Source organism: Aethalodelphis obliquidens, unplaced genomic scaffold, assembly GCF_003676395.1.
Source record: "Aethalodelphis obliquidens isolate GAN/ISIS:26980383/991018 unplaced genomic scaffold, ASM367639v1 scaffold22, whole genome shotgun sequence".
NCBI classification, from domain to species: Eukaryota; Metazoa; Chordata; class Mammalia; order Artiodactyla; family Delphinidae; genus Aethalodelphis; species Aethalodelphis obliquidens.
The window spans coordinates 20,094,017-20,109,452 of NW_020837966.1; the positions used below are offsets into that span (position 1 = coordinate 20,094,017).

General features: G+C 44.0%; 1 protein-coding gene across 1 annotated transcript in view; it reads left to right on the forward strand.

Moving 5' to 3' along the window:
* The window catches only part of GXYLT2 (glucoside xylosyltransferase 2), an 88,295-nt gene that overhangs the window by 5,479 nt on the left and 67,380 nt on the right, over window positions 1-15,436 (forward strand). Inside the window, exon 3 of the mRNA XM_027121477.1 lies at window positions 7-161. Coding sequence (XP_026977278.1) covers window positions 7-161 — 155 coding nt within the window. The remainder of the gene's footprint in view (window positions 1-6; window positions 162-15,436) is intronic.

The following is a 15,436-nucleotide window of genomic DNA, read 5'->3' on the forward strand; positions in this document are numbered from 1 at the left end:
CCCGCGTCCGCCCCGCCGCGCCGCCCCGCGCCGGCCCCCGCGCGCCTCCCGGGCCCGGGTGCCCTCCCGGGGGCGGTCCAGAGCGCTCGCCGGCGCCGGCCTCCGCGTCCGCGCCCCCGAGCCAGCCGTCGGGGCGCCGAGAGCCTGAAGAAGTTGGCGAGGTGAGTCGTGGCAGCCCCAGAATCCCATCCGCGGACCCGTGTCTCCCTCCTTCCACCCGTGTCCGGTCCATGGGAGGCTGTGGGCTGGAGGGACAAACTCCAAGTTCACCCACGGGCTGCCCACTTTTCTTTCTTTCCCCGCTAGAAATGAAAAACCGTCTTCATGGAGTCCTGTTAACAGCGCAGTGCTGGTCATCACGTACCTTTTGAAAAGAGAAGTGTCAGGGAAAGTGGTCTGCATGGTACATTTTTAACTGTCAGGGCAAAGGCTTTTTTTTTTTTTTGCGTTCTTGCAAACATGCGCCCTTTGTAGAATTTCTCAATAGCCATCACGATTTAAGAATGCTTTATCTAACTCTCATGTTTCACTGGAGAATATCTACCAAAAACTTAGATCTGACTGAGTTGGAAAAGTTAGATGTTTACTAAGTACTGGCTGCCTCTCATTGAACCGCGAATCTCCCCCTGTGCTTAGAACAGAAGAGGCTCTCGACCAGAGTGTACTAAGAAGTGTTCTCCTTGGAAGCGTGGGGCTTTCCCTGTTCCTCCTTCTTTTTCAGACTCATGTGTGGTCAGCCCTGCAAGGAAAACATGTTAGCCTTCGACATTCTGTTTGATATCCTCTTTATCTGCACAGAGCTTAACCCGCCACAGCTTTTCATCTTTGGCCTTAGGGTTGCTGGAACACCCGCAGGTTAGGGATTTGCGTTCATTTCCTTTGTTGTGGAGAGCTTTTAAAAAATCCCCTTGTCTTGTAGCCCTCTGTTTCCTCTACCATTTGGAGACTGTTGATGGTTATAACTGCCAGTTGCAACGTCCACATTTGCTGGGCTCCTTAATTACTTGAAACGAGTGGAAGACTTCTTTTTCACCGTAATGACTAAATTTGGTTTGGCGTTTTTACTGTAAGTGAGAGAAAAGTCAGGAAACCTAGTAAGTAGCTGTGTCAGCTTTTGTTTCTCTTCTGCCTGGTAAGAAATGTACAGATGGGTATGGACAAGTTTTAGGGGAAAAAACCCCAGTGATGTATAGAATTGCTTTTAAGTCTATTTAGAACCATTTACAATCTCTTATGAATGTATTCACTCTTTAAAATAAGGATATTTCTGTTAGGAAGTTAATAGGGTTTTCCCTCTTATGTACTGAGGTTTCTTGTAATGGATTCTATTACGGTTTAGCTACAAAGTTGCTATGATTTGTAAGTTGATGGGACGACTTGGAAGATAATTAGAATGGACACCATTTATCACAGCTAACTTTTTACAAGGCATAGTGTTAACCACAGTACATTAAAATAGTCATTATTAACACTTAGGTTACGTTCATTAACTACGCCATCAGCACCATAACCCTAGATAGTGGTTCTCTTGGAGTTCTCTTTGAACCAGCAGCACCAGAGTTACCTGGGGCTTTGTTGGAAATGCTGAGTCTCACCCCTTCCCTCCTCCACCCAGGCTCACAAAATCAAAAATCAAGAGGTTGAGTTCAGTAGTATGTGTTTTAACAAGCACTCCTCTTGTTTCTGATGCACACCAAACTTTGAGAGACAGCTCTGTGAAGTAAGCACTGATTAAGCACTAATATTATCTCCATTTTACAGATGAGGAAAATATTACACAAGGTTTAGCAATTTGTCCAAGGTTCCATGATGAGGATACTGATCCCAGCAGTCTTGGTACAGGTTGAGCCCTTTCGTACTAATGCAGGTGTCATACAGTAGGCTTGCCTGCATTCATAATTTTCCTGAAATTTTTCTGAAGAAACATCATAGATTTTTGGAACTGTCTTCATCCTTCAAGGTGTTGGGAACATTGGGGCAGCATTTTCTTGTCTCTGCCTGAAAAAATTGGCTCTGACTTGGAAGAGACCATGAACAGAATCCAAATGGTTGTTTTCGGGAAGGACTATTTCCATGAGCAACAGTGTCTCCTGAAGCCATTTTTCTTCTAAACGTATCTCTTAGATTATCATGGAAATCATGGGCAACACCATAAGAATAAAGAACAAAATTTTCAAACTCAGGAAAGAGGAAAAAACAAAAAAAAAAGCCACAGGAAGTCTCAGGCTCAAATGCATAAACATGAAAGTCTAGCGTCCTCTGGCGATGTTGACATTTTCAGGGACTTATTAACGTTTCTTTTGCTACCTGGGCAGAAACAGCGACAGAGCACTAAGGGAGCAGGAGGAAAGATCTCTGCATGGACGCCTTTGTTGCTTTCCTAATCCTGCCTGGGTTAAATTTTTGTGGTTTAGGAGGAATTTCATTTTAGGGAGGGAAAAGAAAGCCTCATGTTTTCAGAAAATGAGCGCTTTAATCTCTTTACATGGCTAGAATCCAGAAGAGACGAAGGCTACGGTGATCTTGTATCTCGAGCCTGGGGAGTAGTCGGCAGCAAGCGTGGAGCTGGGTGGGACCCAGTCCACCACCTGCTGACCATCCTTAGGCCAGGCTGCACTGCTCCCGCCCAGGTCCTGGTGTAAGTGAAGTCCTGCCACGTCAGCACAGCAAGCATGGCACTCTCCTTCCACATCTTGTTTTCATTTCGGAGAAGTTTCCAGGGACTTGCCTAGTTAGCAGGCAGACCCTACAATTTTATAACTAGTCATTTGTATGCAGTCTGTCGTGTGGTGGGCTCTCCTTTCTATAAATATAAAGCCGGGAGGTAATGTCTGAGTTTTAGGTCAAGGGTGGGATCTGAAAACGTACACCACACTATAAGTAGCCGTTCCAGTGCACAAGAGAAATGAAATCTTCCTTCTATTTTGTTTTTTTTTGGTGATTTAGACCTGGCTGACTTCCAAAACAAATTTGAGACGTCTAACAGTAACACAGACATATACAATAAGGCCATTGAAATACTTATGAAACATGAAAAGTCATCAAGAGGAGTAGGAAAGAAGTACTTTTTGACAAAAACTAAGGCCACTGTTTTTGTTTTTAATTACTAATTTTTCCAAATCTGAATTCTATTTATCTTTAATTTTTGCTGCGTTGGGTCTTCGTTGCTGCACGCGGGCTTTCTCTACTTGCGGTGAGCAGGGGCTGCTCTTTGTTGAAGTGTGCGGGCTTCTTATTGCGGTGGCTTCTCTAGTTGCGGAGCATGGGCTCTAGGCGCGCAGGCTTCAGTAGTTGTGGCTCGCGGGCTCTAGAGCGCAGGCTCAGTAGTTGTGGCGCACGGGCTTAGTTGCTCCGGGGCATGTGGGACCCGGCCCAGGGCTCGAACCCATGTCCCCTGCATTGGCAGGCATATTCTTAACCACTGAGGCCACTGTTGTTATGAGGACTAAGTGTTCAATTTAGCTATAACGGGGCTTCCCTGGTGGCGCAGTGGTTAAGAATCCGCCTGCCAATGCAGGGGACACGGGTTCGAGCCCTGGTCCGGGAAGATCCCACATGCCGCGGAGCAACTAAGCCCGTCTGCCACAACTACTGAGCCTGTGCTTTAGAGCTCGCGAGCCACAACTACTGAAGCCCGCGTGCCTAGAGCCTGTGCTCTGCAACAAGAGAAGCCACCACAATGAGAAGCCTGCGCCCCGCAACAAAGAGTAGCCCCCGCTCACTGCAACTAGAGAGAGCCCACGTGCAGCAGCGAAGACCCAATGCAGCCAAAAATTAAATAAATAAATAAATTTATTGGAAAAAGAAAAACTTAGCTCTAACCTTCCTGGCAGCCGTGTCAAAAAGGGAACCATGATGGGCTGCCTTATTTTCTTTGAATGATAAGGGGAAAAGTTTATCAAGAGGGATCATTTATTCTTCATGGAACTGAATTCTAAAATGAGAATTTTATATTAGTATAGACTTCGGATTTCAGAAGACTATCTCTCCAGCTTGCTCTGAAAACTCCTCTTTGAGCCTACATACGGAAGAGGAAGTTCAATATAACTGCCCATCTGTGTGATAGGAAAAAGAATTTGGTATCTGGCGTCCAGAGGATTGGGTTCTAGTCCTGAGCCATTTCACCCTAATTTGCTTATCTGTAAACATGTGGGTCGATCTACAAGTTTTCTAAGATCTCTTCCAGCTCTGACATTTGATGGTCCTGTGATGAGATCAACAAGTTCAGCTGCAAAGTCCCATCAATGACTGTTGCTTAGCCCTTTGTGCCATCTCTTGCAAAATCCCTGTTTCTCATTTACTGGCTGTAGCCTAGAGCTCCAACGGATTCGTCAGCCTCAACCCCCTCCTGAACTTTATTCTTTGTCTCTGGGTTAGCCTGGCTATTGCTGTTTTCCCTTAAAATATGACTTCTAAGGGAGACTTAGGCTACCTCTGTCATTTTATTCCACAGTCATTCAGCGAATGTTTATTGCACATGTATCCTGGGGCAGGTACTCAGTGTGCAATGGTGAATGGAGTTGCTTCCCTCCCAGAATTGGGGGGAGGGGGGAGGGGAGACAATACAGAAACACATTACACACTTGGCAGCCTCTGGAGCTGCCCCGAGAGGAAGCCTGCGTATTTGCTCATCAAGAGACAGCACTTCCTGCAGTTCTCTTTGGTCTCTGAGATAAGTCTTCTTAGAGGGTTCAAGCCTGAATAAATGTCTCACTAAAGAGGGATGATGTTATAGAGCAGAATGCCAAGTCTGTGGCCATCCTATAATTAGCTGGTCGCCCCAGAACACATTACAGATCTCTAGATCTTGGGGACCATCTGTGATATTTTGTCACTGTGAGTCCTGATTCTTGTCCAATTCATTTTTGTTGATTGGTCCGTGAGACCCCTCTTTCACCCTCTCTGTGTATTCAGTTAATAAGCCCTCTTGGTTTTATCCCCAAATATAACCCCAATCCCACTATATCTACCACTTCCATGCTACCACTGAGCTAAACACCATAGTTTGACACATGGACTACAGTAGCTTCTCTCTGGCTTGGGGTTTCCACTCTAGCGCCCTCTACAGTCCATTTTCCATACAGCTGCTGGAATAATCTTAAATATGTAACTGGGTCACTTTGCTGGTTCCAGTGCCTAACTTCCCATCATACCGAGTAAAATTCAGTTTCTTAGTGTGGCCTTTGAACCGTTGTTTGATTTCAGCCCATTTAGCTCTCTGATCTCATGTCCTGCCCTTCTCCACTTCACTCACTCTGCTTCAGCCACACTGGCCTTCAAATGCACTCATTCCTGCCCCAGCACTGTTTACTTTTTCCTGTGGTGGAATGTTCTTTGCTCACATCCTTGTGTGGCTAGCTCCCTCATTTCTTTCAGCTCTGCTTTCAGATTCTGTCCTCAGCGGGATCTTCCCAGCTGCCGTAGAAAAAAGGACCCTGCCCATCATCTTCGACCTCCTTACTCTTATTTCGTATTTTTTTTAAATAGCACTCATCATTGCATGAAAATCCTACTTTGTTTGCTCCTCCCCTCTTCATGCACACTTCATGTCTTATTAACCAATGTACCACTGGCATCTAGAACAGAGATGATTTCACAGTAGGTACTCAATAAATATTTGTCAAATGAACTAATGAATGAGTACATGCAGCAACCCCCCCTTGTGCCAGCACTATATTGATACTAAGACTTTACTTATATTATTAAGTTACATGTTACCTAATAACTATTCAAAACAATCTTACACCCTTTAGGAAAATAGTAAGGATCTCTAATAGTAACATCCTTCCAAGAGAGGGAATGTTTTTCTTTTTAAGAGGTTTTATTTTTTAGAACAAATTTGTGGAAAAATTGGGGAGTATGTAGTATAGAGCGTTACCATACAGCCTGTATCCAATTTCCTCTCTGATTAAAATCTTACACTGGTACAATACATTTGTTATCATTTATCAAGTAATAGTGATACATTATTACTAATGTTTAATGTATTTAGATTTCTTTAGTTTTTACTTAGTGCTCTTTTTCTGTTCCAAGATTCTATCCGTGACACCACAGTACATTTAGTTGTCATGTCTCTTTAAGCTCCCCTTGACTGTGACAGTTTCTCAGACTTCCCTTGTTTTGTTTTTTTTTTGCGGTACATGGGCCTCTCACTGTTGTGGCCTCTCCCGTTGCGGAGCACAGGCTCCAGACGCTCAGGCTCAGTGGCCATGGCTCACGGGCCCAGCCGCTCCGCGGCATGTGGGATATTCCCGGACCGGGGCACGAACCCGTGGCCCCCGCATCGGCAGGCGGACTCTCAACCACTGCGCCACCAGGGAAGCCCTCCTTGTTTTTGATGACCTTGCGAGTTTTGGAGAGCACTGGTCAGATATTTTATAAGATACTTCGCTGTTGGAATGTGTCTGGTGTTTTACTCATGGTGATAACTGGGGTTATGGGTTATCTGGAGGAAGACCGTAGAGGTAAAGTGCCGTTTTCATCACGTCCTATCAAGTGCGTATACTATCGACATGATTTAACGTTGACCTTGGCCACTGGCTGAGCTAGTGTTTGTCAGCTTTCTCCACTCTAGACTTACTCTTTCCCCCCTCACTATACTCTACTCTGTAGAAGGAAGTCACTGTGCACAACTCCCACCTAAGGAGTGCGGAGTTGTGTTCCCCCTCCTTGAGGGCGGAGTATCTCTATATAAATAATTTGAAATTCTTTTGTGCGGGAGATGGTGTGTTTGTTCTCCCCCCTGTATTATTCAGTCATAAATCAGGATGGACTTGTAGATATTGATTTTGGGCTTTGAGTTACAGTCCAGTATGACTTTATTTTGTTGCTGAAATTGTTTCCGTCTGGTGATGAGTAGCTCTTTCACTTGGCTGCTCTGCTCCTCTGGTAGACCCCCATCACTGTGTTTCGGCTTTCTGTTTTCAGTTTTGCCTTTCTGAGCACTTTCTTACTCTCGGGCGCTACAAGATGCTCCAGGCTCATCTTGCTTCTCTGGATGAGGGAGTGTTTTTATTTCCTAGAAGCACCAGCGAAAGTATTCTCCCATCTCATTGGCTTTGGTTGGTTTAAATGCCTACAGTGTGGATGAGGAAATGGGAAGGAGTAGAGGGGTGGGATGGGATTAGCTAATTGAAGTAAACCAAGCAAGGGCCACCTGTAGAGTTAGGGATGAAGCCAAGACCACCTAAACCACTGGGGGGAGGGTGATGTAATAGACTTGTCTTTGGCTCCTGACCTCCATTCTCCCACCCCACCCCCAATTTGACAGTGAACTGTACCTCCAGGCAACGGTCTAAGCCTGCCATGACAGTCCCATCCCTGTCGTAGTGTAACCTTTATATATCCGGGGCTAAGACATAATTTCATTTCTCTGGCAATAGTTACTGGTGTACAGGTGTTACATGACCCAAGCTGGCCCAATCAGCTCCTGCTTAAGAAGGGAACGGGGGCTTCCCTGGTGGCGCAGTGGTTGAGAGTCCACCTGCCGATGCAGGGGATACAGGTTCGTGCCCCGGTCTGGGAAGATCCCACATGCCGCGGAGCGGCTGGGCCCGTGAGCCATGGCCGCTGAGCCTGCGCGTCCGGAGCCTGTGCTCTGCAACGGGAGAGGCCACAACAGTGAGAGGCCCGCGTACAGCAAAAAAAAAAAAAAAAAAAAAGGGAACGGAATAAGAAGAGAAGGACTTATTTTACATTATTGGACAAAAGACTTTATCTTCTAGATATGAACAAGGAAATAAATAGTCCCAGTTGTCACCACGATCCTTAGAAAACCAGCTTTGGCTGAAGTCATCACTCTGGGCAGTAGAGTAGAGAAAGGAGACTATGGGTCCCTGAGGACAGTACTGAGCCCTGGGATCCACAGATCCAGAGGCCTGGCCTATCTAGGGCCCTTCTCTTCCACGCTGGAGTTGAGGTTTCTGTTATTTGCATCCAGAATCCTCTTAACAGAACCAGATGGTTCTTTAAATCAAAACCTCAGTGCTGTTGATGGAGAGAGAGGGGAATGGCTGTAGGGGGCACACAGGAAATGAAGGTCCGTTACACCCTGGAGTGGCCATTCTGTGCACCTGACCTTGTCCCAGGTGGCAGGTGATTCCAGGATAGGTTCCTAAGCCAAATTAGAGCCTTTTTTTTAGCGATTTAAAAAATTGGGGTCAGACACAGCATAAGGGAAAACTGTTTCTGGTGGCTGCAGCTGTGTCTCTGCCAGGTGGAGAAAGCTGGTCTGCATGGAGAGTTCATGGACCCAAGGTGACCTGGAGGGGTGAGAAGCAACATCCAGCAGCCGGGGTGGGGGCGGGTTCTGACGTTGTTCCCAAGGCCAGCTTCTGCCCTTTGCCACTGTCCCGTCCCCGTCCTAGCTTCCATGAATTGAGTTTCTGTCACTCACCACCATAACGTCCTGACGGATGTGGATGTGTAGCACCTGCTTCTAGCACCTTTAGAAAATTCCGTCAATAGTGGCCCTATTGACACATCTCCCTAGAAACTCCATAGGTGAGAGTTCTTGGAAGAAAATTTGAGAACAGATTTGTTTCCTTTGGAAATACTTCTCTTCATGTTATAATTTACTCTAAGAAAACAAGAGGTAAAGTTTTATGTTATATCTATCTTGCCACCATTTAAAATATTAAAAAAAAAAAAAAGAAAAGAAGAGGCTTCAGTTGAAGACGGAATTCATTGTATGTTCCCCTCCAGATCTTCCCCAGCGCTTGATTTATCTCCTACGATGAAATTTCGAAAACTGCCCCCTGGAAAGAGGAGTTTCTTGACTTGATGCCTTTATTGGGAGTCCGTGACTTTTTGGCAGCCAAGAGCGACTGTGGTGTATTTGAGGGTGATGTTTGGATGCCCCTCCCCCCGACCTCTTTTAGCAACACGGAAGACTGTCATCTTCTGGTAAAAATTCATCATGGTACAATTTAGAGTCCAAGCTTTCCATAAATAGGAGGCAATAGAGAACACATAATCTGAAGCGTGATTTCCTTTTATACAAGAGGAAACTGAGGTCCAAAGAGCTGAAATTGTAATAATGCACATAAAACACCAAGCACAGGGCCAGCTCATGGCGATCACTCAGCAAGTGACGTGCTGCTCTGAGTACCGTTAGTGTCCATGGTTGCTTTATTATTTAGAAACTGAATCCTAACTAGATCCAGCTGACTGGCTGTGTGGCTTTGAATGAGTCAGTGCTCCTCGGCCAATCTAGGCTTTCTTCTAAGTTCAACGAGGAAATGAAACGATGTGAGTCAAAGGCTGGCACGGTACCTGCAACACGAGAAGGTCTCAGCAAATGTTAGCCAGAGCTAAGGATTTAGGCAGGCTTTTCCCTGGGTTGTGTCTTGAGAAAATGAAGACAGCTTCCACATATAACGAATGCTACCCTAACCCCAGTGTCCCGGTCCTTAGTGAAAGCTCGGGGACTAGATGGGACAGAACCCTTTTCACTGCCTCTGGTTGGGTTGGGCGATTGTTCTGGAGACTTTGAGACCTGGAAGTCAGGCTGTCTGTAGCTTTGATTTCCACTCAAGGGCAGAGAACTATTGTTTCCGAGCTTAGAAAAGCAGAGGGTAAGTGAAGAGTTTTCAGGAATTAGGAGGTGTCCTCAGAAACCAAAACGCAGAATTTTGTTCACAGACAGTGCTCTTCGGGGGCCTGTGTCTCTGCTTGGGCTTGAACCCTTGCTCTGCTTTTTCCTCATCCCAGTTTTGTGGGAAATAAAAGGAGCCGGGTTGTCTGACCACTGGTTCCAAAGTAACAAGCCTTAGTGTTCAAGTATCAAATTTCATCCCTCAGGAGGAACGGGTTAATGGATGTCGGTGTTAATGTCTGAGAACTTTTAAAAATGTACAAACACTTCAAACCTCGTTTGCAATAATTTAGGGTATTGACACTTAAAATAAATTTTTTGCTGCTCTGCCTCACCCATTTTGGGCATGGACATAAAATATTTGGAGAAAAATGAAGGCTTCTGATGCATCTAAGTTAATATTTAATAATAATGATGATAACAAGTAATATTTAATGATGACTTAAAACATGTCAGGTACCGTATGAAGCACTTCACCACGTTATTTCATTTAATCTTCGTAACAACCTAAGGGGTGGGTACTATTACTGGATAGGTCAAATTCTTTTTCATTTGGAGTGATGGAATCCCAGCTCATCAGCTCGTATCACTTAATCATAAAAGGGGATTTACTAGCTCATAAAACTGTGATGTGCAAAGGAGATAAAGCTTCAGTCATGGGTGTGTCCAGGATGTGTGACCATCTTGCCTCCATCTTTTAACTCTGCTTCCTTCTGTGTGGGCCACACTCTCAGGCCAGATTTTTCCATGTGATAGTTCCAACGGGTCTGGCTTAAGTCCTCCTTCTTTAGTAACCTTGAAGGGAAAGACTTCATCCAGCAAGAGTCCCAGGGCTGCCTCTAACCGCCCTGGCTTGGATCACATGCACACCAGCCCCTGATGTCTGCATCTGGGGGAGGATGCTTCAGTGCGTCCAAACCTCATGAACTGAGAACAGTGGTTTCCCCCGAAGAAAACTGAGGTGCTCTTACCAGAAACACCTGGAAATGGACGCTAGTAAGAAACACCAAAACCAAAAGCAAAGAGCCACTAGAATCAATGAGCCCTTTTTACAGATGGGGAAACTGAGGGTGAGAAGTAGTTAAAGTGTGTGCCCAAGATGGGACAGCCAAGTGGCAGACCTAGAATTTGAAGCCAGCTCTGTGTGCATCTAGATCCATATTGCTTACAACCATACTGTACTTGGGAACAGATCTTGAAATGTGAAGTATTTGATGGCTTTCCAGAATCCCTTTGAAGAAGATCCCTTTGATAAAAATCTCTTTTCTTTTTTTAAATTTGAAAATTGTTCGTATTTGTAAGGGAAAAAAACAGATTATAAAAATTATCCCATTCTTTAAAGGTTTTTACATATTTACATATTTATATACACACACCTACATATAGTGGTTATAACTCTGGAAGATGGTATACCAAAACGTTAACAGAGGTTATGAAGTTGGTTTGGTTACCCCTCGCCCGCCTTCGCTTGTCTGTATTTTACACTTTTTTCTGTGATAAGTATATGCATTACTTATATATTTATGAAACAATTTAAAGTATATTAATTATCATAAAAATTTAAAATCCCTATTGGCCTGAGGCATAAGAGTATGGAAATTAGCTGGGGAGACCACTTTTCCTTTGCTTAAATTGGTAAGTCCCGGGGCTTCCCTGGTGGCGCAGTGGTTGAGAGTCCGCCTGCCGATGCAGGGGATGTGGGTTCGTGCCCTGGTCCGGGAGGATCCCACATGCCGTGGAGCGGCTGGGCCCGTGAGCCATGGCCGCTGAGCCTGCGCGTCCGGAGCCTGTGCTCCGGCAATGGGAGAGGCCGCAACAGTGAGAGGCCCGCGTACCGAAAAAAAAAAAATTGGTAAGTCCCTTATGCTCTTTTTCAGGAAATGAGATAGAGGCGCCCATTCTCAGAATATGTAATCCTCATGCTTCTCCCTCGTATGTCACCAGACATTTATTTCAAACCAGCGCTGCTGGTTCATATTTTTTAAATCTCAATAACATCTTAATTTGAGAAGAAGAGGGAGATGGAGAAATAGAATCCCCTGTGTGTCAGGAACAATCACTGGAGGAAGAATGAAATGAGAATCAGTCCAGGCAGCATCCTAGAGTTTTGGAAGGAGAAGAATTATAAACCCAATTGTGCGTGACCTCAGCTAAGAGCGAGAGGATGGATTATGGAGGTAGAGATGGTGCAGGTGTGCTGTGCGAGTCACACCTGGCGGGACTGTGGGTGAGGACTGAAATCCAGTCCACCTTCGGATCATTGAGTCAGGAGCTCTGAGTAGAGATAAAGGCTTCATCTGCCTGGAGGGGCTCCTTTTCTGACTCGCTTGTGTGTGACCCCAAATACAGCGTCATAACTAAAAGCAGGGCTTCTTAAGTCCAGCTGCCTGAGTTTGAATCGTTGCTCTGCTACTTCCTAATCATAAAGCATGTATATGTGTACAGTGATGGCTAAAAGCAGACACACACACCTAGAGACGCACAAAGCCACCAGCTTTGGACATTGAACACCTACTGTGCGTTAGACCGAGACTTTGTTTAGGAGCACAGCCATGTTTCAAATATCATGATCCAGACTAAATACAAACTATTAGTAATTGGATGCCCTTATCGGTTTTATCAAGCCTCCCCCTCATGGCAGATATTTTTGGCACTGTGTCAACACTGTTCATGTAATGCTGGGACTTCAGGCTTTTCTGTCTGTCTTGGAAGATTAAAGATAGTTGATTTAACTCCAAACCATGGGTCGTTAAAAGTGATTTAACTGTTAGCACAGTCCTGAGCGTCACGTCTGGGTTGCTAAGTGAAGGCTCTACTTACAGCTTCGGTGCGGAAATTTTTTGTCAAGGGTCTCCCGTGTTCCCAGACCTGTGGTTTGTGAGGAGCTTCACTAGTGCCTCTGGCTGCCAGCACTTAAGGCAGATATAACCACCCATCACCAGACGCTCCTACTAGGGGCTGAATCAAGGTATTTCCACGTCTTCAACTGCCACTCTGACCCCATTTGCAAACTTCTACATTCAGATAGCCGTGGCTTCGTCTTGTAAGAGATTCCACTAGGGGAGAGGGGAGTGGCATTCTGCTAGTCAAGTCTTCCCCTAGGGTGAGCATATTCAACCTCTTAAACTGTGTCTGCTTCCTTCCCCACCCTCATATTTCTGTGTTTCCTTCCCTGTTAAAACTAGTCACCAAATGTTTCAGGCTGTGTTTGAAAGAACTGTGATTTTTTTTCCATCCAGCTCACACTGCCGGCCCGTATCATAGCATCAGCTTTACCTGAGTTAATTTAGCCTGTCAGTTAAGGAGAAGCCCTGGAAACAGAGGTAGCGGCAGATGGCAGAAAAGAGGGTCTGAGTAGAAGCAATTACTCGCTTTAATAATTCAGTGTGTTTTGCGGTAATAGGCTCCAACGTAAATAGCAGACACACAAATGCCGTATTTCATTATTTATACACTCCAGAAATTGAAGTTTAATTAAGTCACACGCTTGAGACTTTTTAAGCAATTAAGGAGGCGCTTCGTCTTGGGCAGCGCGGAGGTGGTGAGGCTACTTCTGCTCTGAGCCTTCTGTGTTATTATGAGCATCATTTCTCATTGGATCACAGGGCTGGCTTAAGCCAGGACAATGGGGGCGGCGTTTTACAAGCCTCAGTTGTCCCCACGTCAGTATCATGATTCTTTTAACATGACTACCCTACCATATGCTAACTTTAAAAGGAAAAAGTTTAAATCTATCCTTGTTATAAATGCGTGCCTTTATGTATTTAATAAACAGCTTTATTGCAATATAATCCAAATACCCTTAAAAGGTGTACACTGTGGAGGTTTTTAGTTTACTCACAGAGTTGTGCAGCCATCCCTGCTATCCAATTTCATAACAGTTTCATCACCCAAAAAAGAAACCCTATACCCATAAAAACAGTCACTCCCCATTTGCCCCTTCTGTGAGTCCCTGGTAACCACTAACCTGCCTTATGTCTCTATGGATTTTTCTATCCTGGACTTTTCATACATATGGAGTCATAAAACATGCGGTCTTTTATATTTTCATGAGGTTCACAGTTCACAGTTTTAAAGGTTCATACATGTTGTCACAGGCATCAGTACTTCATTCCTTTTTATTGCCAAATAATATTCCATTGTATGGATATACCACATTTTGTTTATCCATTCATCAGTTGATGGACATTTGGGTTGGAATTTTTGGCTATTGTGAGTAATGCTCCTATGAACATTTATAAATGTACACGTTTTTGTGAGGACATATGCTTTCATTTCTCTTGGGTAGATACCGAGAAATAGGATTGCTGGGTCATATGGTAGTTCTATATTTAAAATTTTGAGGAACTGTAGAACTGCTTTCTGAAGTGGCAGCACCATTTTGCAATCCCACCAGCAATGTTTGAGGGTGCTAATTTCTCCACATTCTAAGTATATTTGTTTTTAAAGGAAATTTTATAACATCACCATGAATTGTCAGCAAAAACATAAACAGAAGGTAATTGTCAAATCAAACACTAAGAAAACCAAACAATGTTGTTCATTTCTAACTTGATACTCCTGCTGAAGGTTCTGTATCTAAAGTCTGCTGTCTTTTCAGTTGAAAGGGAGGATTAGGCAACATTAGAAAGGTGTTCAGGGGACTTCCCTGGTGGTCCAGTGGTTAAGACTCCATGCTCCCAATGCAGGGGGCCTGGGTTTGATCCCTGGTTGGGGAACTAGATACCACATGAATGCTGCAACTAGGAAGTCTGCATGCTACAACTAAGAAGTCCACATGCCACAGCTAAGAGTCTGCATACCACAACTAAAGATCCCGCATGCTGCAACTAAGAGCCAGCACAGCCCAAAATAAATAAATATTAAAAAAGAGAAAAAGAAAGGTGTTCAAGACATATTAGCACCAACTGAGACTTTCTTATTGCCATTGTTGAAAAAGAACTGAAAATGGAATAACTTCTCACTATGAGACTCAATGTTATTTGATGCAGTGTCTAAATGATAACTGCAACCTAAGCATCACCGCTTCAGAACACAAGGAATTTGGAGGCACTGATGCCATACGCAAGTGTGTTTCATCTTGTTTCAGCAGTCAGCTACGCGGTTACCTCATACAAGGAGTTCAGAGGTGGCTGGGCTAATGTTTATTACATTTTTTTTGTTTTTGCTTCTTACGGTCTGGTGTTTTCCAAGAACTCTTGGGTAAATTCGAGAAACTGTCAAAATTACTACATTCTTGCTAGGATAATAGCTATTAACCCAGTAAATCCATTCCAGGGAATGTAGTGAAAGGAAATAATGCAAAGAAAGAAAGAAATCTATTGGCCCACCCATGCTTAGTGCAAGATTTTTTAATATATATAACTGAGAACAATTGGAAACAACAACACAAAGGAAATGATGATAAGCCATATGGTGTTTTAGCTGGATAGAATAAAATGATGGTCATGAAGACTTAAAAAGTAACAAGAAAAATAAAAGAAGCAGATGAAAAAAGTAGGATATAAAATTGTATGTACAGCATTACTGCAGCTGTAAAAATATGTATTCAATAGAGTAAAGACCAGAATGTAACATGCAAAAAAACCCATTTTTTATGGGGCAAGAAGTTCTTTTCATGTACCAACTTTACTATTTCAACACGTTTTACATTTTTTAAATTGAAAATGTGCATTGTGTTTTATTCCGGTCTTTTTTCTAAAGATATTTTTAATTTATTGATACACTGTCTTATATTGACTGTAAATAATATTGTGTACTTGCTATAAATTACAATGAAAGAATATATAATCACCAGCTGAGGTTCATTTTTGGAATGAAATAAACAAAGACCATGATGGA